General features: G+C 40.3%; 1 protein-coding gene across 1 annotated transcript in view; it reads left to right on the forward strand.

Moving 5' to 3' along the window:
* The first annotated feature begins 12,064 nt into the window (after nucleotides 1-12,064).
* Nucleotides 12,065-25,246, forward strand: part of TMEM184C (transmembrane protein 184C) — a 29,341-nt gene continuing 16,159 nt past the window's right edge. Inside the window, exons 1-4 of the mRNA XM_005909849.2 lie at nucleotides 12,065-12,758; nucleotides 20,162-20,292; nucleotides 20,413-20,449; nucleotides 21,141-21,346. Coding sequence (XP_005909911.1) covers nucleotides 12,540-12,758; nucleotides 20,162-20,292; nucleotides 20,413-20,449; nucleotides 21,141-21,346 — 593 coding nt within the window. The 5' untranslated portion in view covers nucleotides 12,065-12,539. The remainder of the gene's footprint in view (nucleotides 12,759-20,161; nucleotides 20,293-20,412; nucleotides 20,450-21,140; nucleotides 21,347-25,246) is intronic.

The raw sequence follows: 25,246 nt of genomic DNA on the forward strand, positions 1-25,246 counted from the left end.
GGAGACCTGGGTTCAATTCTTGGGTTGGCAAGATCTCCTGGAGAAGGGAATGGCAACTGACTCTAGTACTCTGGCCTGGCTTCCCCAATGGCTCAAGTGGTAAAGAACCTGTCTGCAACACAGGAGACACAGGAGATGCGAGTTTGATCCCTGGGTCAGGAAGATCCCCTGGAGGAGGAAATGGCAACCCACTCCAATATTCTTGCCTGGAAAATCCCATAGGCAGAGGAGCCTGAAAGGCTACAGTCCACAGGGCTGCAAAGAGTCAGACATGACTGAGCACACACTAGGGCTATAAAAAAAAATGAAACAATGCCATTTGCAGCAACGTGGACCTAGTGATTGTCACACTGAGTGAAGTAAGTGAGACACAGAAAGACAAGTATCATATGATATCACTTAGATGTGGAATCTACAAAACAGGCTCCAATGACCTTACCTACAAAACAGGAATGGAGTAACAAATGTAGAAAACAAACTTATGGTTACCAAAGGATAAGAGAAGGCGAGGGACACAACGGGAGATTGGGACTGTCATATACACAGTGCTATATATGTAACAGACAACTAATATGGACCCACTGTATAGCACAAGGAACTCAATAGTCTGTCACAGCTTACATGGGAAAAGAATCTAAAAAAGAGTGAATACATAATATGCATAACTGATTCACTTTTCTATACACCTGAAACTAACACAACATTGTAAATCAACTATAAAGGGAAAGTGAAGTCGCTCAGTTGTATCCAAATCTTGGATACATGATTTGGACTGTAACCTACCACACTCCTCCGTCCATGGGATTTTCCAGGCAAGAGTATTCAAGTGGGTTGCCATTTCCTTCTCCAGAGGATCTTCTCAACCCAGGGATCGAACCCAGGTCTCCCACATTATAGTCAGACACTTTACCATCTGAACCACCAGGGATGTCCATAAAAATAAACTATACTCCAATAAAAAAATTTTTTTAAGTCCCTCCATTGAACGCTCTTCAAATCACCTAGTTTGACCAACCATGACTGAATTGCACAACAGTAATCATTATTTAGAATTATTTGCCAACTAGTGTTAATTCAAAACAACTGTTTGATAATAATAAAAGGTGTGGCTGTTTCCCTCTACCTTGTATATACTTCCTTTGATAAATCTGAGACAAGATTCATGGAATGTATCTTCAATATTATCTCAGACCTTCCTCAGGGTATGTGGCCTCACTTTTATTAAAATGGTTCTAGGTCTAAAAACTGCCTTGGGGAGGGAAAGCAAGTAATTCCATCAGGTCTACTCAAGTCAGGCTACCATTCACCAAATGTGTAATTTTGGTGATACAAATCACCTGGTCATCCAATTTAATCTTTGCTGCTGCTGCTAAGTCACTTCAGTAGTGTCCAACTCTGTGCGACCCCATAGACGGCAGCCCACCAGGCTCCCCTTTCCCTGGGATTCTCCAGGCAAGAACACTGGAGTGGGTTGCCATTTCCTTCTCCAATGCATGAAAGTGAAAAGTGAAAGTGAAGTCGCTCAGTTGCGTCTGACCTTCAGCGACCCCATGGACTGCAGCCTACCATGCTCCTCTGTCCATGGGATTTTCCAGGCAAGAGTACTGGAGTGAGGTGCCATTGCCTTCTCCAAGTTTAATCTTTCAGATCAGATCAGTTGCTCAGTCGTGTCCAACTCTTTGCAACCCCATGAATCGCAGCACGCCAGGCCTCCCTGTCCATCACCATGTCCCAGAGTTCACTCAAACTCACGTCCATCGAGTCAGGAATGCCATCCAGCCATCTCATCCTCTGTCGTCCCTTTTTCCTCCTGCCCCCAATCCCTCCCAGCATCAGAGTCTTTTCCAATGAGTCAACTCTTCGCGTGAGGTGGCCAAAGTACTGGAGTTTCAGCTTTACCATCAATCCTTCCAAAGAACACTTTAATCTTTACTGGGGGACAATTCTCCATGGCATTTCTATATGCTTTTGTTCTGGAATAGCTTTTCAAGGATATTCATATAGCAAACAGGCTTGCACACTAGGAATACTATGGACCTTCACTGGAGTTTTCTCTGGCTTCTCCCTGCCCAAGGATAGTTCACCATATTTCGGGTCCCAGTGAAATCTAACAATATAGGTATATACTTGTTTTTTCTTCCTTGGTGGCTCAAATGGTAAAGAATCTACCTGCAATGCTGGAGACCCAGGTTTGGTCTTTGAGATGGGAAGATCCCCTGGAGAAGGGAATGACAACGCACTCCAGTATTCTTGCCTGGAGAATCTCATGGACAGAGGAGACTGGCGGGCTACAGTCTCCTGTAAGTCCATGGGGTTGCAAAGAGTCAGACATGACTGAGTGATTAACACTTCTACTTTGAAACAGCCTTGGGAGGCAGAGATAGCATTCCCTTTTAGGTCAAAGAACACAGGTGTTTCCCGACTAGGAGGTAAGTCTCTCTTCAGGGCAAAGGTTGACAGGTTTACTTTCAGGTCATTATAAAAGATGGGGGTTTACTAAGCTCTGAGTTCCTCAGCTGCAAACTCCTTCCAGTACAGCACACCTCTGGGTGACTTGGGAGGCAAGAGGAACCAATGAAACCCGAAGCTCTTACCCCTGCTGCGCTGTTCATAGAAAAGTCCTTTGTCTCTGGTCCAGATAACTCAGGTCTTGTCAGTATCTATGAAACTGTAGCAGGCAGACCTGTTCACTTGCAAATGGGTACAAATCTCAGACCCTTCACAGTTGTTAACAGTCCAAGGACTCCTAACCCGACGACCCAGCATCCTGAAGCCATGTGTTTCTACATCAGTCACTAATTTTGTGGTCATTTTTTATGGCAGCAACAGAAAATATGTCAGGCAAGGTATTTTTGTACTAAGTCTTTCTTCCTGAGGGCACTGACCACACACCCAGGGTCCTGAGAATAAGGAAAATTGAAAAGTTTAGTTCTGGGACACTTGCTTGATTCGTATATCCTGACTTAGCAAGGATCTGAGGAAGAGTGTCAAGGAAGAAGGGAGAAAACAGACACTGCGCCCGTTTTCCTCTCCTCTTCAAGTGAGAAAATTGAAAAGTACAAATCATAAGGTTTACACTCTAGGAATAAAAGAAACAAACTCTAGTTTTACCTCTACAAAGTAAAGAGGATACAAAAATATCAATAGAAGCACCAATTACACAGGCCCTAGCCTGGTGAACTCCACATAGAGCTATGCGTGCACAGAATAAGAGCTTCCCTGGTGGCTCAGATGGTAAAGAATTGGCCCGCACCACGGGACACTTAGGTGCAATTCCTGGGTTGGGAAGATCCTCTGGAGAAGGGAATGACTACCCACTCCAGTAAGTCTGGCGGGCTACAGTCCATGGGGTCTCAAAGAGTTGGACACAACTGAGTGACTAATATGCATAGAGTATCACTCTACAGGGCAGGAGAGGAATCAGTCCTCACCCCACCCCTATGTTCAACCCACATAAAACCATGTAGAGCAGGTGCTCATGAGTTTACTCAGGGCAACCAATATAGCCTGAAATGCATGAAAAAAGTAAGAGGTAAAACTAAAGCTCCACAGAGAGCTCTGCTCACATGTGAAAAAGGAAACTTCTCCCACCCTAGGGCAAAATCCTCCCATGAATTCTCCTTACCTCACGAAGAAAGCCTTCTTTCTGTGGGGATCACCACAGTCGAGCATCTAAAGTACACTAAATGACACGGGGATTTTTGCTTAAATCCTAAAAGAATCTGTCTCCATAAAAAATGTTTTCTCTCTAATGCACAGAATCTTTTTCCTAACCAAACACACCTTTTCTCCTCCCAAATCTCCTAAAGTATCTAGCCGTGAATCTCAAAATTGTTAAAACTTTTCACACTGCTTTTATCCTGTGACTTGATATTCAAGTGTCACTTAAACCAGTTTGAAAATAAAAAATCAATTAAAAAGGAAAACTTCCCCATCAGATAGAGCTACTGGAAAGTTCATCTCATGAGTAATAATTTATAGACAAGGTAATGTATTATTTACCAAGTAAGTCGTTTGCACCATTTACAGCGTCTTCTTCGCTTGAGCAACAACAACATATACCGCACTAAGGATTATCAGGTGGCTTAAGATACTTTATCACCTTTCTTGTGAGGTAATTGGAGATCCTGACAGTCATGAATCCAGTAATTCCAGTAACATGCTTTTGAAGAAGGCAGCAAATGTGCTATTTAAATATTTCAGTAGTTTAAATAAAGAGCCTTTATAAAGAAAAGCCAACATAAAAGTTAATGTACTGATAGAATAAACCTGAATCAAGAAGATGAAAATTAGCAACTTCCCTGGAAGTCTAGTGGTTAAGACTCCACACCTACTATGCAGGGGGCATAGGTTCGATCCCTGATCAGGGAACTTGCCAATGCTGGGTGATCATAAAGCAAAACAAAAAACAACAACAAATACAAAAATAAAAAGTTGGGAGAGTGATGAGGGAGTTTAAATTTTTGAGAGACATCTGGTTAGACACTATATGAATGTCTACAATTAGGTTGTTTGGACTTAAATTCCTTAATAAATGGAGCTACTAGAAATTTCACTGGCCGTAAGAACACCATGAAAAAATTACTAAGTTCTAAGGGTGCAATGAAACAAGATTTAGGGACAAACTGAGGTTTAAAGGACATTGAGAGCCTGCTCAGAGTAGAATCAGAAAAGTATCCACCATCCAGTCTCAGGCTTAGGGTCAGGGTTACTTTCTACCTAATTATACATGGCGGGGCTTTTTCTTTCATGTGACCCGACTCTAAAGAAAAGGACCTTTGGGACTTCCTGGCAGCCCAGGGTTAGGACTGCCTCTGTCACTGCAGGGCCCAGATTCTATCCCTCAGGGAACTCCCAACCACTTGTGAGATCTCGTGGCTTAAGATCTCACAAGCCACATGGTGTGGCAAAAAAAAACCCCAAAACCTTCTGTCCTGGACCTACTTAGACACAAAAACAAATCCTAATAACAACAACAACAAAAACATGATTTTTGAGTGTTGATTTGGAGACAGAAGTATAGAGTTCCCTAAATATTAAGTGTGAGAAAGTCTGCTGAAATTTAAATACACTCCTCGTGAAGAAATGGCAGAAGTTTATGTTGAGATTCATTCAGCAACTTCATAACAGCCTATTATAAACTTTTTGAAATTTATTCTAAATTAGGAGTTGGAAGACTATTACTATAAAAGGCCAGATAGTAAATATGTCTAAATATTTTTTAACAACTTTAAAAATGTAAAAGCCAAAAAGAAGTGAGTATATTCACATTATCCAGCCAATCTCCAGATCGCTTTACATCTTGCAAAACTGAAATTCTGTCCCCACTGAACTGACAATCCCCCATTTCCCCTGTACCCCAATGTATAAGCAGTACTGGACACTGTTAGTGTCCAATAGGATAGGAAGGAGGAGTCTCTGATCAAGGTCAAAAGCAGCAGAGAAGGGTCATATCCATACCTCCTCCTCCAGGTACATACACCAGTGTTCACAACAGCATTATTCAAAATGGGCAAAAAGTAGAAAGAACCCCATTGTCCTTTGACAAACGAATGGATATACAAAATGTGGTTGATACATACAGTGCAATACTGCAAAAGTGTTCAGCTGCTCAGCCGTGTCCAACTCTTTGAGAACAAAACCAATATTCCATCGTATGTATAAACCACACTTTATCCATTCATCTGCTGACGGACAATTGGATTCTTTCCATTTTTTGCCGATTTTGAATAATGCGGCTGTGAACATTGGTTTCCACTTTTTGCTTGTTGTGAATAATGCTTCTGTGAACATTGGGGAATGGAATATCATTCAGACTTTAAAACGATGGAAATCCTGATAGGTGCTACAACACGGATGAACCCTGAAAACATTATGCTAAGTGAAGTATTGCTAAGTCGCTTCAGTCGTATCCGACTCTGTGCGACCCCATAGACGGCAGCCCACCAGGCTTCCCCGTCCCTGGGATTCTCCAGGCAAGAACACTGGAGTGGGTTGCCGTTTCCTTCTCCAATGCATGAAAGTGAAGTCGCTCAGTCGTGTCTGACTCCTAGCGACCCCATGGACTGCAGCCTACCAGCCTCCTCTGTCCATGGGATTTGCCAGGCAAGAGTACTGGAGTGGGTTGCTATTAAGTCAGACACAAAAGGACAAATATTCTATGCCTCCACTTCTATACAGTATCAATACCTAGAGGAGTCAAATTCAGAGGCAGAAAGTAGAATAGTGGTCACTATTAGTAGCACAGGGTCTGGGGCAAAGGGGAATGGAGACTTAGTGTTTAATGAGCATAGAACTTCAGCTGCATGATGAAAAAGTCCCAGAGGTGGGCAGTGGTGACGGTTGCACAACAGTGTGTACGTACTTACCACCACTGAATTGTAGCCACTTAAAAAGAGTCAAAATGGTAAATTTTATGTTATGTGTATTTTACCACAATAAAAAAAAAAAGAAACATAAAAACTGTTCTAGGTCAGAGTCATACAGAAGCAGACTGCTGGCCGCAACTGGGTCGCATGCTATAGTTTACACTAAGTCATTGAATGAAATGAAGCCACTCAATGAAATGAACAAAATGACATAAAATAATTTTTTAAATTATAATTCATTTTTATTTCAACGTGAACATGTTATGATTTTATATTTAATATACTTGTACTTACCAAAATTTATAAATGCAGCTACTTTATGGATTTATGGATCAAAAAATACTTGAGTGTCTTTAAGATGAGGTAGAATGTATGTGAAGACAGGGTGTAAAGACAGGGTGATACACACAAGTATCCACAGCTTTACCTGTTAAGAGATGTAGGGAGGTACAGGAGAAGTAGAGATGAATTAATCATGGTGTCTGCAACAAAGCGTAAAACTTAGCCTGAAAGATGTGGTGGGTAAAGCTGAAACAACGGGTGAAAGTACCCAGTCTCAAAGTTCAGATTTCAAAGTCTGGTATTACAGCCTATACCACTTTTACCTTCTTCCTCACTCACCTGGTGCAGAGTAAACCATTTTCCTTCCATCTGGCCAGGGCGGGGGAGGGGGGCGCGGGGGAGGGGAAGTGACATATTACAAAATTAAGCACTCTGCCGGAGATCTGCCCCAGCTCCCCCCTGCATTCTTGCAACATTTAAACCTAAAACTCACTTAATTCTTTGATTGGTTGGCACAATCTCAGACTGTGAAGGCAATATATTCCTAAAGGAGAAAAGCCTGAGGCAATTTCTCTAGTCTTCAAGTCAGCTCAAAGCGAAAAAAAGAAAAATCAATAATCACTTTCAGACTAGGTAGAGAGTATATACATACATCGACAAAAGATATTGTTTCAGTTATTGATTCACTGGAACAAATCCAACAAAGAACCCTAAACTCAGTGAGGGAAAACCATTTCATTTTACTCCTGGACTTTTTTTAACTTCATTTTTTTAGAGCAGTTTTAGGTTTACAATAAAATGGAAAGAAATGTACGGAGAGAATTCCCACATCCCCTCCACTACCACACATGCATGGCCTCCCCCCATCATCAGCATCATTCACCTGAACGGTACATTTTTCATCAAGGATGAATCTAAACTGATACATCATCATCACCCAAAGACAACAGTTAACCATCCAGAGTCCACAGTTTACCTTAGGGTTCACTCTTGGGTTTTGTACATTCTGGGTTTGGACAAAATTATAATGACATATATTCATCATTATCATATAATATAGAATATTTTCACTGCCCTAAAAACCCTCTGGGCTCTGCCTATTCATCTGGCAATTACTGATCCCATCTGACAATTATTCATCTTTTATTGTTTCCATAGTTTTGCCTTCTCCAGAATGTCATACACTTGGAATCATATAGTATGTAGGCTTTTCAGATTGGCTTCTTTCACTTGGAAATATGAATTTAAGATTCCTCCATGTCTTTTCATTGCTTGATAGCTCAGTTCTTTTTAGTGCTGAATAATATTCCATTGTCTGAATGTATCACTGTTTATTAACCTGTTTATCTCCTGAAAGACATCTTGGTTGCTTCCAAATTTAGGCAATTATGAACAAAGGTGCTATAAACATCCTTGCGCAGAGATTTTTTTTTTTTTTTTTTTGTGGACATAAGTTTCAACTATCTTTGGATAACCAATAAGGAGTGTGATTGGTGGATTGTATAGTAAGAGTGTATTTCATTTTGTGAGAAACCACCAAACTGTCTTCCAAAGCAGCTGTACCATTCCTCACTCCCACTAGCAGTGCGTGAGAGTTCACACACTGGTGAAATCCTCACCAGCATTTGGTGTTGTCAGTTCCAGATTCTGGCCACTTTAATAGGGATGTGGTAGTATGTCATTGTTGTTTTAACTTGCATTTCTCAGATAACATATGATGTGGAGCATCTTCCCACCACGCTTACTTGACATCTGGATATCTTCTTGGGTGAGTTCTGTTAAGGCAGTTGGCCCATGTTTTAATTAAGCTTTTGTTTCCTTACTGCTTCATTTTAAGAGTTCTTTGTACATTTTTGGATCACAGTCCTTTTAACAGATGTGCCTTTTCCAAATTTTTCTCCCAGTCTGTGCCTTTCTCCTAGTTCTCTTGAGCTCATGGGTTCTTCAGGCCAGGAATCAGGGTAAGGCAGAGCCGGAATGGCTTCCTCTGGTCCACAGGTTTAGCGCCTCAGCTTGAAAGATGCAAAACGCTGATGGGTGACTCCAGTTCTGGGAGCCAGAATCAGCTTCTCCACTTGTGGGGCAGGCACCTGGGCTGGCTACCTGGAGGGCTAGGCTCAGCTGTGACTGTCACTCAGCATACCTTCAAGGGACCTTCCGATGTATATTTGGCCCTTCAGAGCACATCAGCCTCTGGCAGTCAGACTTCTACATGATGGCTGAGAGTTTGGAAAGCAAGTTGTTCCAACAGACAAGGTGCAATGACCTAGCCTCTGAAGTCAAATGGTAACTATGATCACTTTTCACTATACTCTAGTGGTCCAGTCAACCATGCCCCACCTATATTGAAGGGATGGGATACAGAGTCTATATATTTACGGGACAAGTAAAGAAATTGCAGCTACATTTTAAAACCATCACAGACATATTTACATAGAGAAATGGGAGGATACAGGCCAAGGGTTTAACAATGTGCACCTCTCAGAATTCCTCAAAGCCAATTTTGTTAACCTATTATTTTAAGTCAGACTAATCCAAACATACCCTCCATGGATGGAAAAATTTCACCTACTTATTCTCATATGACACAGTAACATATCAGCAGAAATTCATTTTCTCTATGTACACTGCATCAAGAATGACTAACAGCTTGCTTTTGACCCTAGAACCACCTGCTAGTCATAACCATTTACTATTCAAACACGATCAAGTTCAGATTCACCCTCAAACTTAGGCTAAATCATATCCAGAAAGAATACAGAGAATACCTATAGCACATCAGGAGAAGAAACTGCCAGCCCACTCCAGTATTCTTGGCTGGAGAATCCCACGGACAGAGGAGCCTGGCGGGCTACAGTGCGTGGGGTTGCAAAGAGTCGGACACGACTGAGCAACTAAACATACCAAATAAAGCAAGGAGATGAGGATCAGGCCAACACTGTGGTTGCTGAAATCAGAGGCCATTCCCTGTCTCATTGATTTCATGGGCCAAGAATAATTTCAGAAGTAAACTAAATGGGAGCAAATTAAGTTACTAACTTATTTTCCAAAGTAAAAATATTTAGAAAGCAACTATTCTATTACTATTCCTCACATGAAAGAAAAATAGAATGAACAATTTCAAAATAAAGCATAATCACTTAGAAAGAATAGATTAGACTAAATTAAAAACTACGTAATTTTTTTTTCCTCATTTCTCTACTGACCTGCAGAAACTTCACCGTGGATGAACCTCAGTTCACATACTGGGGTGGGAAACCACCTGTGCATCTGACATTCTGGTCCCTTCCCTCCTTTGCTTTATTCTAATAGTTCTAGAACTTCAGCATGCTCCTAGAAATTCAATCTAAAAGACAAATAAGGAAATGATTTATAACACACAACAAGTGCTATAAGCATATGGGGAGCAAGGGGGAATCAAGGAAAGTTCCACAAATTATGTGAAAAAGATTTGTCCAAGAGAAAGAATGGGGAAGATTACTACGGATGCCAATGACTGTAGCTAAAAGGCACAGGGACAATCTATGTATCCAAGGCAACCATACTGTGTACCAAAAAAGTAAGTAGTGATTATATTTGGTTGTAGAATAAAGGTTACTTTTCTTTTATTTTTCTATTTTCCAAAATTTAACAATGGAGCATGCATTAATTTAATGATCAGAAAATTTAAAAATAATGATTTCAATTTTATAGGTTAGCTTAGAAAGAACAAACAAAAGGCCCATTTCCCCTTAAAACAGCAGTCTGTATTTAAAAGAGGCCAGGTTGTAAAAAGGAGATGTTATCAAGCTGTAGGCTCTAGCTAGGACAGATGACAATAGGGAAGACGACATTCTGTCAGTGCCTCTGTTAGAATCCTAGGCTGGGTATATTCAATACCGTAGGCCTTCTTGTCCATGCTGCTGCTGCTGCTAAGTCGCTTCAGTCGTGTCCGACTCTGTGCGACCCAATGGACAGCAGCCCACCAGGCTCCCCCGTCCCTGGGATTCTCCAGGCAAGAACACGGGAGTGGGTTGCCATTTCCTTCTCCAATGCATGAAAGTGGGAAGTGAAAATGAAGTCGCTCAGTCGTGTCCGACTCCTAGCGACCCCATGGACTGCAGCCTACCAGGCTCCTCTATCCATGGGATTTTTCAGGCAAGAGTACTGGAGTGGGGTGCGATTATCTTCTCCAAAATTCTCAGGTGGTAGGTATGGACAGATCCAATGCTTGAGTTAGATACCAAGGTCAGAATCCTGGCTCTACCAGTAACAAGTTCAACGAGTTCCTCAAACTTTATCCTTAAATACTTTAATCTGTTTTCTCGTTTGTGACATGGAAAACTGCCTACCTTTTAGGAATTTTGCACTGATCAACTGATATAATGTAAGAAAAGCGCTTAGTACAGTGCCTGACCCTCAGAAAATAACAGATACAATACATATTTGTGTATCAATTGAGAAGTAGATAATTTGTTTGCTCTATTGGTTTAAAAAGGCTTTAAGATACCACCATTGTTTGCCTCAAAAGCTTCGAGCACGTAAAACTTCTTTGTCAGTAGTAACGTAAACCTTTTGAAACTTAAATATATGCCAGTTTTTACCAAGTTCCAAATGCGGAAAACATATTCAGTACTGCTTCTAAAATTAAGCTATCCCTAGAATGTTCTTTCGGAGCGTCCCGAAATAACTAAGTGGCTCCACCCCTGCTGCTGCTAAGTCGCTTCAGTCGTGTCCGACTCTGTGCGACCCCATAGACGGCAGCCCGCCAGGCTCAGCCATCCCTGGGATTCTCCAGGCAAGAACACCGGAGTGGGTTGCCATTTCCTTCTCCAATGCACGAAAGTGAAAGGTGAAAGTGAAGTCTCTCAGTCGTGTCTGACTCTTAGCGATCCCATGGACTGCAGCCTACCAGGCTCCTCCGTCCATGGGATTTTCCAAGCAAGAGTACTGGAGTGGGGTGCCATTGCCTTCCCGGGCTCCACCCCTAGATTTTAGCAATTGACACAAAACTAGGCGGACGTTTCCCATTTCCTCTTATTCCAGCGAACTCCCCTATCCACTTCCAGGCAGAATCGCGGATCTTTGGGTCAGAGAAAGGTTCCGCTCTAAGATAATGGCTTCTTACACAGCCTTTCTTAAAGCTGGAATACAGTCAGCATAACAGTGTAGTAGGAGTTCCTCAAATGTTTTCAAAAGACTTGTACAGCTTGCAGAATCTTCCTGGGCCACTGAGCCGCCGGGAACAACTCCACAACTTCCGAACATTTCGACTTCCTCCACCCGGGTAGCTTGGAACGCACCTAGAAGCCCCGCCCCCGAAAAATGACCAATCACAGAGCGAGAAGTGAGCCGGATGGGGCGGGCCTATCTTGCTCAGTCCTCGAATCACTAACCTCAGACAGCGAGGGCGGAAACGGAAGCCCTGGTTTGGCCTTGGGTTCCGCCTTGGGGGACTGTCCCGAAAGAACAAGTGAAGAAATCCTGAGGCTGCTGGGTTGGCTTTCTCGTCTGTTATCAGTCCGCGGAATCCTCAGTGCCGCCTGCAGCCGCCGCAGGAAAGGGACGCCACCACCCAAGAAAAGAGCGAGCAGGCCGGCAGCCGCGGGGCAGAAACGAACTGACTGCACGGTCTTTACAGGCTGGTCCCATTCGGCGCCGCTCCCCTCGAGGCCATGGTGCCGGCGGAACTCTGGGCGATCCCCAGGTGAGGGCAGCGGCTCTGCCGGGGATTCCACCGCGGAAGAACTGGGTCGATGCTTTGTGGGGAAGAAAGAATGTTGCCCGCACTGCTCCCCGGTAGCCCCGTGAGCGGCCGCGTTTGTGGCAGCAGTAACAGTAAGCACAGCGTGGGCCGAGGAGGCGGTTCAAGCTGCTGGTAGAGTCGCTCGTCGGCTCTTTTACCGTAATATGCGAGACGAAAAAACAGCCCAAGAACAGGGCTCCGCGTTACCATCTACTTCGAGCTTCTTTTCCTTCCTACTCGGAGCTGATTTATGCGGAAACATGCCTTGCACTTGTACCTGGAGGAACTGGAGACAGTGGATTCGACCTTTGGCGGTGGTTCTCTACCTGTTGTCCATAGTGGTTGCGGTTCCCCTCTGCGTGTGGGAACTACAGAAACTGGAGGTAAGAGGGTCCCGCACCATCAGCCTCCTACCCTTTCTTCAACCTCCTGTCCATCTAAGGTCGCCTGTTTTTACCCGGATGCTCCAGGCTTGATATCCTGAAAAACAAGTCATGTAATGAACCCATAGCAGAACCGATGTGTGGCTTCTGGTTGTTCACGGTTTTTCAGAGCATGCTACTGGTGGAGGTAGGACTGAGAAAATAAAATATATTACTATAGCAGCTTCGGAGACCACTGTTTTGCAGGCAGTCATCCATTTCCGGAAAGTAAGATAACTTTATTCCTGAAATCTGATCTGTTCAAATACTGAACTTAGTTAGGTCTATCTTAAGGACCAGGTGTAGAATTTTATTAGCATTTAACTAGCTTCCTGAATTAAAGGATTGAGTTGGTTCGACCTTGTTCTACTTTAAAATTGAACTCTAAGCCAACAAAGTTTTCAGGGAAAATGCCTTGTGTTTTTTGATGTCATATTCTTATTATGACATCAGGAAAGTACTATAAGCTGAAAGACCCCAAAGTAAATACTTAACTAAGCACTTTGCAAAAAGTTGAAGTGAACTTTCAAGTTTGACGTTAATAAAACCCAGGGGACTATTTTTACTTAGAAACAACTGTTTCACAAGAGTTATGCAATTTGGGGCCTTTTGTGTGGAAATATTTTTATATAATTAAACAAATTGTATTCAGTATGTGTTTGTTTTATGTATGTTCACTCAATTTTTTTGTTCATTTTCCCATACTAGCATAGTCCATATAGTTATTTTTAATGTTACTAGACTATTACACTACATTAAGTATTTCTCATCCGTTAGAAATTTAGGTTATTTCCATAATTTGTCTACCAAACCACGTATAGACATCTTAATACTAATAGAGATTCCTTACTTTTAAGTATTTCTCTAGAGTATTTCTTACTCTGAAATATAGGAACTATTTTAAAGACTAATTCTGTGTAGCATAACCTAATTTAAGACTTCTCTTAGTTATTGGTGTCAGTGACAAATAGTAGTCAATCTAAGAAAGAGATGGAAAATTTTATTCAAGACAAACTGAGAATTATAGCCTGGGAGACAGCCTCTCAGAAAGCTCTGAGCGCTGTCCTGAAGAGATACAGGGGAAGCCGGTGTATATGTGATTCTGGCTAAGGAGGCAGATGCAGTCAAGTACTCGGTAGAAGATTGCTATTCACGAGGAACAGGTGTGAATTTAGTGAGTTTCTAAGTATGGAAAGATGCAAGAATCCAGATTCATAAAAAATTTCTGAAAACAGCCGACTGTCTGAAGGCCAGTTTTGCCAATTTTTGCAGAGTCTGCCCCGCCCCTCACCCCCACCCCGAATTCCTTCCAGGGTGTATTGTAGGTCAGAACCCACAGTGGCTAGTGACTTAATTCTCAAAGAACTGGATGGGCAGTATTTGTTATTTTACAATCCTTTCCCTTTCGCTCTTAATTTAGACCAAAGTTAGGGAAGCATTTTGCTACCAGTTTGTCCCATGGGACTGGGAATGCTTGTTCACGGGTCAAATGAGGATTTTCAGGTTTAGCCATTCAATGTACTGTTACTGAACTAAGCCCTGTCAACAGTAACCAAAAGCCTCTGGGCCTCTGTCTTATGTCCAGGAAATGGTTCCCTCTTGTTGCTTCCTCCCAGGAAGAAAAAGTTACACTGTTACAGTCTTGGATCTTATATAACTATATATTGGGTCAATCATTTCAAGTGGCCTAATCATTAGTTTTATCGGAGATTCGGATACATTTGGTAGTGCCAGAACCAATAACCATAAACAGGCATGAATGCAAGTAGTATAGTTAGTAACATTACTAAGGTTATAAGTAAGTATTTAAGTTTGAACTTCGTTACAGCCCAGCATCTCCCCAGGTCTGACCACTCTTCAGTTCCAGTCACCATCTTTAAGGGGAGTGATAACGTTGGCATTGTACATAAAGCTCAGCAATGGACATGAACTTGGGCAAGAGGCCTGATGTGCTGCAGTCCATGGGGTCGCGAAGAGTCGGACACGACTTGGCGACTGAACAACTACAGTAAAGCTCACCAGAGATGTCTGCGCTTACAAGTCAAGTGGTGGGTCGTCATGGCCCCTTTCAGAATTGAGAAAGGAATGCTGTCTTCTAAGTAGAGGCCAGAGGAGAGAAAGTGATCTTTATGTTTGAGCAAGTCCTGCTGCCACTGGAGAGGTCTGGCGAACACAGCACAGACGCACAGTGCACCCCAGAGGGGCGGGTGGGCGCCAGAAGGCAGAGAAGTTCTGTGTGAAGTGTTTCTGGTTTTGCTTTAAAATGTAAATCTTTATTTCATCATTGATGTCAACTCTACTTTTTCTGTACCAGCTTTTAAGGAATATTTTAATCTACAATCTCCACTGCTAACACCCTGAGCCAGGTTCTCATCATGTATTGGCTGGACTATCTGAGCACACCAGCCAAACAGCTAGTGAAGACATAAGTCACGTTATGTGTATCCTCGTAAAGTTTTCCAGTCACTGCTAGTCCCGGATTAAAAGCCAACATGTCCCTGACTGTGGCGCCAAGCCCCAGCATGATCTGAACTCACCCCCCCCACCATCTCACTCTGACTTTCTCTCCTTAGTTCGTGAGCCGCCTCCACACTTGCTTTGCTCAAACGTGTAGGGCATGCTCCCTCCTTAGGGCCTTGGCGTGTCATAATATGCCTTTCCTTAGATGGTATTTCCATTCCTTTGTGTCCTTCAGGTTTTTATTTCAGTGTCACCCAGCTCCCCTGTTTAAAAATTACAAGCTTCTTTTCCTCAACTCTTCATATCCTCTTCCCTTCTTTATATTTCTTAGGACTCACCAGCATCTAACACGATTTATATTTTACTTGTTTTCTCATTTTGCCCAAATGTCTGATACTTAATAAATGATTGTTTGAGTCCCAGTGCTGCTGTATTCTGTATGGTTAGAGAGGGAAACATGACTCCTGCTTTCATGGAACTTAGTGATAGAGGCAAACACAACCAGCACAAACAGATCAATAAATGATGTGAAATGCTATGAGGAAATTTAAAAAAGATCTAAAAAGTGAACAAGCAGGGCAGCATTGTTCACATCTTCCAAAAACAACTCTACCAGCCTGTGGAAAATTAAGTGGAAGTGGAAAGAAGTTAGAAAGCTCTTCAAGGTGGTTCGGAAGTAGTGGGTGCCCAGGCTATGATGACTTATGACCCAAGTCAGGATAGCAGAAATAGAGATGGAAAAGTGAATTTTAAGCATCATGGAAATTGAAGAAACAGAGCTTGACAGGGGATATGATTGGGGAAGAGAGGCAGTGAGAGAAAGGGGGACGTCAAGAACCACTCTGAGGTTTCAGTCTTGAACAAGGTAAATGGTGATGCCAGTTCCCAAGGTGGAAACTCGATGGAAACTCAGATTTGAAAGCACTTGAGTTCTGCTTGGGACACATAGTTAAGGTCTGTGAGAGACATTCACATGGGCTCGTCAGATATGCATGTGCTAAGTTGTTTCAGTCGTGTCTGACTCTCTGCGACCCCCTGGGCTGCAGCCTGCCAGTCTCCTCTGTCCATGGGGGTTCTCCAGGCAAGAATACTGGAGTGGGTTGCCGTGCCCTCTTCCAGAAGGACAAAACAGTGAGAAGTCTGGTGCTGCTGCGCTGTCCATTGGTCTTCACAAGTAAGAGGGTCCTTTGTGAGCCTCGTCATGGTTTCGATGGAAGCATCGGTGGTGGTGGTGGTTTAGCTGCTAAGTCGCGTCCAACTCTTGCGATCCCCATGGACTGTAGCCCGCCAGGCTCCTCTGTCCTTGGGATTCTCCAGGCAAGAATACTGGAGTGGGTTGCCACCTCCTTCTCAGGGGATCTTCCTGACACACAGATTGAACCCGGGTCTCTTGCATTGCCGGTAGATTACCAACTGAGCTTTGAGGGAAACCCTGGAGGCATCCGGGCAAAAGCTAAAAATAAATGTGGAGTGAAGAAGTGGTATCAGTATATGAAGACAGGTTTTTGTTCATTTTGTTTGAGTATTTTTTTCACTCGGGAATGCATGGCACAGCAGATAGAAAGGAGTGTGGATTAAGGGAGGGCCTCCCCCGCCTCTGTGTTTTGTTGTTAAGATGTTAGGGACACTAACTACAGCATGTCCCTAAGATAAGGTGTAATTTTCTTTAATCTTCTTTAAAGCCCTGAAACAGGAATTATCCCAATTTTACAGATGTGAACACTGAGACTAATAAGTGGCTAAAGTGACAGTCATTCTCATTATTTACGGAATGAGTTTATGTCTTTAAAATGCTTAGCACTGTCCCCAGCACATAGTAGGTACTCAGTAAGCCCCTAATTACCACTGTTGTTTTTAAAATAGCACTGTTGTTATTGCTGTTTATTTGCTATTTATTTGCTGTTGTTATTGTTATAGTGGGGCAGCAATGTGATAGCATTTTTGGATAGCATTTTCATTGGGATTAGGTTCACAACTGAGCACGCAAAGCAAAGTTATTTACATCTGATTAAGCACTGGAAAAAGTAGTTGACATGTTTAGAGCCAGTATTGTATGAAAAAAAAATACTTCTCTTGTAAACACCACAGTCACAATGCTCATGCTGTGAGAAGTCAGTGGCAACTGAGGTTGTAGAAAACTGGAGGTTTGGCTAGCCAGTCCCATGCCCGTGAGGAATACACTCAGGCCTGGAGCAGCCAGGCGACCATCTGTGCCGCCATCTGTCCACTCTTACTGGGCTGAGCGTGTGTTTACATATACAGAGGTCAGTAAGGGACACGCCCCCGGGATGCCATGCTGCCCTGCTAGCCCTGTGTCCCGAGTAGCCACTCTCCCTACTCTCCGGCAGTGCTCCCTGCTTCTCCCTGAGAAGTGAGCCCAGAAGGCACTCTCCTGTGTCCCTCTACTCTCTGCTCTGGAAGCCACTGGCTGAGGGACAGCTGACTCACTTCTGGATGGTGGTCTTTATTGGTTTTTTCTTTCCTCTCTGCTCTCTTCAAATTACCTTAGGGAAAAAATCTACACTACTTGTCTCCTTTTTTCTGAGCCCAAAAGTGGCTGATAAGTTTAATATTAATCGCATCCTTCTATCAGTGTGTCTCAAGTGTGAATAATTTAGAGATAAATAGAAATTAAAATAAATGTAATAATCATATTAATAATTTGTGCAGATACCTAGAGTAAGATCTTATTTTATAATACTACTTTAGTAGAACATATATAATTTTATTATATTTTATTATAACATTACATAAACATGTACACACATACGATAGGTTCAATTTCTTAGGCATACAGCTTTTTAAATAGCTCAAAAACCAAAACAGTTATAAGACCAGTGATTCAAATTAGTAGCATTAATGTGGCTGGATGATGCTTTTCTAAATCGAAATTACCACTTGCAATGTAAAACTAGTACTAACTCTCATATGCAAGATTTCTACAATTGGAATCACCATACTGAAATGAGTCAATTCTCCAGTCACTTGTTTTATGATCATTTGAAAAAGAACTTTCTCCTTTACAGCATACTGAGGATGCTTGGCTTTCTTTAGTCATGAGCACATCAGTTTTCTCTCAAGTCTGCCACCAAGTTCTACCTTTTAGCACTAAAGCAGTCATAAAAACAAATGTAGGCATTAAAAGTACTTGGCAATACTGTTCTTAATGATCACCTTGTAATAAAGAAAATCTAGGGTATGTTACTATTATTGCCATCATTAAAATGAGTTGTTGTTTAATTGCTAAGTCATATCCAACTCTTTTGTGACCCCATGGACTGTAGCTCTCCAGTCTCCTCTGTCCATGGGATTTCCCAGGCAAGAATACTGGAGTGAGTTGCCATTTCCTTCTCCAGGGTGTCTCCTTGACTCAGGGATCGAACATGAGTCTCCTGCATTAGCAGGCAGATTCTTTACCACTGAGCCACCAGGGAAGCTCAGTATTGAATTTTAAATGAAATTGAGCCAAGCAAAAATCTTTGGAAAATTATTGCTCAGACATTGTTTTTAAAATCTTCACCTCTGCATATTCACTTTTGACTTACTGCTTTATTAATTTCTAGCATTCAGCAAGACTTTCTAATCTGCTTTTCAAGTTTTCCATACAGTTGAATGTAGAAATTCATTGTTATAAAAATACATTTGTTCTCAATACTTTTGTTTTCTACTTCTGTAATCTTTGACTCTTGATGAAAAAAAAATCTTGTTCGAAACAGCAAAAGACAGAAGTTGTGGACTTCAGTTCTATTTCCATTAACTGCTCAAACTCCTCAAATACTAAAAACAGATTCCCAGCTTTTTCACTTTAAAAAGCTAGCATTTGCTTTTTTTAAATTTTAATTAAAAGGATTCACATTCAGGAGTACAAGGAATAAAATTTATTCTAGAGGGCTCCTCAGATAAAATAGAGGTTCAAATAAATTTTTTTTATCAGAAAATGAGTGGATTACTTTAGCTCTGCCTTAAGGATGAAGCAGTTCAAATTATATTTTTAGAAATTGAGCTTTTAAAGGAAAAAAATGTTGATCAGATATTGACCTTAAAAAGAAATTAGACCTTTTGAAAATGTCTTGTCCTGAGTTGATAATATCGTGTATAAGAGACACGCATGTGTGCTTGGTCGTGTCCAACTCTGTGACCCAATATGGACTGTAGCCTGCCAGGTTCCTCTGTCCATGGAATTTTCCAAGCAAGAATACTGGAGTGGGTTGCCATTTCCTCCTCCAGGGGATTCTCCCTATTCAGGCATCAAACCTGCATATCATGCATCTCCTGTATTGGCAGGCAGACTCTTTATCACTGAGCCACCTGGGAAGCCCTGTGTGCTCTTACAGGGGCAATCTGTATTAGCATGGGTCCTCTGAACGGGTCCCTTGGACACTGGCAGTGCTCATTAACCAGTGGGAGGATTAAAAGACATGATGCATGTCAAGAACTTAGCAAAGTTATCAGGCAAACAGCACTCAATAAGTCTTCTGTTCATATTTTGAGTAACAGTAAAATTTGCATAAAACTTTGGTAAATTTTATCCCAACATAAAAGCAGAGGAATAAACCAGAAGATTTTTAGATTTGACTTATAGAAAATTCTAAAATTTCTGTACATCCTTAATCATAAAAATCAAATATAAAAGGCCAATAACAATCTGAGGGAAATGACATGGGATTAGTATGCTTAATGTATGCAGTGCTATAACTAAAGACCATATGAGGAAAAATCCACCCCCTCCTTCTATAAAAGCACAAATAGGCTGTTATTGAAGAAAAAATAAAAATAGCCACTAGTTATTTGGAAAATACTGAGCCTCAGTAATAAATTAAAATTTAAAAAAATACAAAAAGCATATTTACCTGTTTAGTTTTAATATCAGAGAATTATATTAATATGTTCTTTGCTTCTTAAAGGTTGGCATACACACCAAGGCTTGGTTTATTGCTGGAATCTTTTTGCTGTTGACTATACCTATCTCGCTTTGGGTGATACTGCAACATTTAGTGCATTACACACAACCTGAGCTACAGAAACCCATAATAAGGTAACACGTTGATTCTACTAGTGTTGTGTGGCTTCTCTCATAAAATGTAAGTGTTATGTAAAATGTAAAATGCTTTTAATCATGTAAAGTGTTTTAAATTTGTTTTTGCTTTCTAAATAGGATTCTTTGGATGGTACCCATATACAGTTTGGATAGTGTAAGTATGCTTCATTTTAACTCATTAACTAAAAACTTGTTTTAGGATACTATAATTAAGGTAATAAAAGTAATGTTATTTGGCAGTAAGGAGTTAGGTTTATAAGTGTTTTTAATGTTAATAAAGAAGGTAAAGTATAACCATAGAAAAGGCAGATGTTTTAAAATTTCAAATGAGTTGTTCTTATTCCTCTAAAGATTGTAATACTTAAAATTACCGTATCATCCTTTTTATTTATTACAATATTTATTTGGACCAAAGCAGAAATCTTCCCCAGTGGATCCTAGTATATGTAATTGTTACAAATAACTGCTTTAATTTGATTAAATATAAAGAAAATGTCTTTAACATCATTTTCTATGGTCATGTCAAGAAGTTTTGGATTATATTAATATTGAAGAACTCAAGTACATAATATAACTTTTCTCTTCATATTCATTGTTTACCCCCAACAGAAATGTTTTTGTTTACCAATATGCAAGATCTTTATTGCTTTTTTAAAAATTGATTTCACAGATTACCTGGTAGCCCTCATAATGATAAAATTTAGCAAGTTTGATATAAGTATGTGACAAGACAACTCAAGTTTTAAAATAGGGCTATTGCGAGTGCCATGAATTGCAGTGGTAATTCCTTTTATTGTTTCTAACATCTGTTAAAACAACTTTTTAATATCTATGCTTCTTCATAGTGGATAGCTTTGAAATATCCCAGCATTGCAATATATGTGGATACCTGCAGAGAATGCTATGAAGCTTATGTCATTTACAACTTCATGGGATTCCTTACCAATTATCTAACTAACCGCTATCCAAATCTGGTATTAATCATTGAAGCCAAAGATCAGCAGAAACATTTCCCTCCTTTGTGTTGCTGTCCACCATGGACTATGGGAGAGTAAGTTTGTTTGGTTTTAATTCTTTAAGTTTGGTTTTACTTAAACAGATATAAGTGTCATTTCTCTGCAGTGTGTTAAGTGCTATATGCAGGACAAGAAGTATAAGACAGAGTCCCTACCCTCATGTAGTTCATAGTCAAGTTTGAATACTTAAAAAACACATTTTTATAATCCAAACATATGAGTTAGTTTATTTTACATTATTTACCCTAAATAGAAAACTGACAAAGTTGGGAGAGGGGGGGCGGTGGGAAACTTAGAAATCATTTAACCAACATTCTTTTATGATTGGAAACCAGAGTCTGCAGAGATTAACTTCCTCAAATCACATAGCAAGTTAATGGCAAAATCAGGTCTAAGACTCAAGGAGAAGATAGTCTAGGTGGGAAAACGGCATTGGACATGAAATAAGAGTAACAAATGGTGATGTTTATTCTAGTTATATGTAAGTTAGTTGGCCTTGTTATTCATTCATGTAGGACAGAAAGGAAATAAAGCCTGCAAAGTTAAGTTGAACCTAAGATTTCATTTACGCTATGAATGAACCACTGGATGTTTTTCAGCAGGAAGCATTTGAAGACTGACATTTTAGAAAGATTAATTTTAAAATACTATGCAAGATTCATTAGGAGGAGAAGAGTCCGGAAAGGGAAATAAATTATGTTATTAGAATAATTCGTTTGTGAGAACGAACTGAAAAAGAGGGGCGTGGAATTGAAATAGAAAGGAAAGATAATAAGAGAATCCAACAGAGAGTCAACAAGACTTGATTACTGATAGATGGGGATGTAGGTGAAATTTGCAAGCCAAGGTGGGTGGAATGACTTGGAGGAATCAGTGTAGATATACACCCTAGGGTTAGCTACATTGCCTTCCCTGCAATACAGAACCACTTTGACAACATCAGCACCAAATGTAAGTGTCTCTCCTTAACATCCTTGCAATGACAGGGAGCTGCCTGGCTATTTGAAATAATAAATTCCTAAGGTGTTTATTTGACAAATATGTATTGAACACCTAGTATGTGCTAGTATATAGGTATATCATAATACATATAACAGATGTAGAACTCATGGAACTTACAGCTTGGTTAGCAATTAAATGAAGACACAAATATATAGTTAGTTACTTCAGGAAACACTATGAAGGAAAAACAGTAGGAGCCTATGAAAGAGGATAGTGAGAATAACAGTTGGAGGTGGAAGGATATTGTACTCAACTCCAAATACAATAAGAACAAACAGGGATTTATAACCAAAGAGATTGGGGTGGTCACTGGGTGGAAAATGACTAAGAGGAGACATCAGGGTAGGAGAATTCTTTCTAAACTGCCCTAAAAAGAATGTTACTTAAGGCAGACCAAGAAAACATCAAGAGTGACGGATGAGGAGCTGGATTCGATCTCAAGGGTAATCAGATATTGGGAGGTAGGGTGAGATGATGAAGCGGCGGTGGTAATAGGTGTCTTAGCAGGATTTTTTGCTCAGACTGGTTTCCCAGGCCAAGGACAGGGCCTAGCTCATGCCTAGTTGAAAAGAAGGCTAAGAGGAACCCTGTCTAAAGTTTGGTCCAGGAGAGAGATTGTCAAGTGAGAAGCCATTATAGGATGTTAAGCAAAGGGCTAATACCCAAGTGTCATTTTCAGAGATTACTGTACTCTTTGTGTACTGAACTGGAAGTGGGCATAGATGCAGGAGATTGCAGTGGTCTAGTAAATATGATGACGATAGTGGAGGTGCAATGGCAGCTTGGCTTTGATCAGGACTCCTCTGTTAATACAGAACCTGAGATGCAGTTCTGGCTGCCTCTTCGGGCTGGCTCATCCCAGTTAGTAGGTGGTCAGCTAAAACCCAGAACCTTTTTCAAGGTTTCAAGGCTGTAGACCAAACTTTCCCTTTTCTGTGCTTGTGCAATTTATTTGTTCCTAACTACACAAGCAATTACATTTATTCTTGTTTACATTTTTTTTATGCATCACTTTTATTCAGGGATAATTTTACATCAAAATTTTAGTTTTTATATTTAATCACATTTTCTCTTTTTAAAAAACTATATTAAAAGTTCCTGAGACTCTTGAGTTCTGACAGCTACTACCTGAATGATATCAGCAGTGTGTCCATAACTATAAACCAGGTTTTCTTTCCTTTGAAGACTTTAAACATTACCAAAGCCATGCAGTTTGGGGATATGGTTTTAGTAATATAAAACTTTTCATTCTCTTGTATATAAATACAGTTTAGGTTACCAGTCTCCTTCTATTGGATAACTGGTGATATATGTCTGATCATTAATCAGCCTGTTGCTGTTGAGGATAAATCAATATGATGCTTTGGTTTTAAGCATTATACTTAATTTAAGATGCAAATTTGCAGTCTTTAGATGTAAAACTGCATCTCCTTTTTAGACTATGATTTATGTGACATATGCACTGAGCACAGTGAGTTTTCTTTTAATGAATGTTAGATTTTATGTATGTGAGTTTATGAGAGGAGGGGAACATTTTACCTAGTGATTTAATACTGTTAGGAAACAAATGTTTTCATGAAACAGTACTAACTCTTACTGTGTATTCCTTTCCACCCTCTTGTTTTTAAAATTGGATCATAGCCCACCATGTTGAATTTGCCACACTTTGAAAAAATTTGCTCTAGGGTGTATACCTTGGAGTGGATATGCTACATCTTTTTGGCTTTTGTGTGATTTTGTGATAAATTATTTGCTGAAGTGACAGTACCAAGTTACTCTCCCATTACCAGTAGAAAAGATTTTAGAATACCCACACTTCTTAATGTTTGCCTCTCAAGAGGTCATAAAGGTTTTACTGATTAGTAGTGAGTTTAAACAAGTTTTCATGTGTTTATCAGCCATTTGTGTTTTCCTTCTGAGAAGTGATTGTTTCTGTTCCTCATTTTTTAATGGGTTGTCTATCCGTAGGGGATCTTTATAGATTAAGATACTAATTATTTAATGCATGTTAAAAATACCTTCTTCTAGTTTTTGGCATGTTTTGGCACTTTATTGAGGATGTTTATATTGTTGAATTTATCAGTCTTATTTCAAGTACTTTTTGTCTGGTTAAAAAAATTCTTCCTGACCCCAGCATTATAAAAACAACTCTCCTGTGCTTTCTTCCTAAACATTTTACTTTTCCATTAAGACTTATAAACATATATTGATTTCTTTTTCATATGTTATATGAAGTAGGAATGCAGTTTCACTTTATTTGATTGACTTGCTGTCCTAGCACCATTCTGTCTCCTGCCTCACTGGTTATGTTGCCGTCTCTGTCATATAAAGGTTCCATACATGTGGGTCTATTTGTGATCTTCCCTTTTTCTCTTTTATTAATTAACTTTTCTATCCCTGGACCATTTCCATACATTGACTACTATATTTAATTAATAAGTCTTAAATGGGCTATTCTTAATTTGGTGCTCTTAGGTATAAATTTCTGATTCAGCTTGTTAGGTTACTTGAAAAATCCTATTGGGACTTTTTGATTGGAATTGAATTCAGTCTTCAATTTACTGAATTCACTCTTCAATTTACTGAATTCAGTCTTCAATTTATTGAAATCTTTATGGTTATTTGAATCTTCTTGTCTATGAATATGGTCTACTTTCTGCTTATCTAGCTCTTCATTTATCTTTCAGTATAGTTTTCTCATAAAAGTCTTGTACATCTTTTATGACTTTTTAAATGTCTTATATTTTATTTCTATTGTAAATGACACCTTTTTTAAAAATTAGTTTAATTACTACCAGTGTACAGAAAGGCAATTGGTTTTTGCATACGGAGCCTATATCCAAAAATCTTGTTAATTTTTCTTATTCTGTAGATCTTAAATTCTCTATGTAACCAGTCACCTTCAAAAGAATTTGTTTCTAGTTTTTATACAT

The sequence above is a fragment of the Bos mutus genome, chromosome 17, assembly GCF_027580195.1.
Source record: "Bos mutus isolate GX-2022 chromosome 17, NWIPB_WYAK_1.1, whole genome shotgun sequence".
Lineage (NCBI taxonomy): Eukaryota > Metazoa > Chordata > Mammalia > Artiodactyla > Bovidae > Bos > Bos mutus.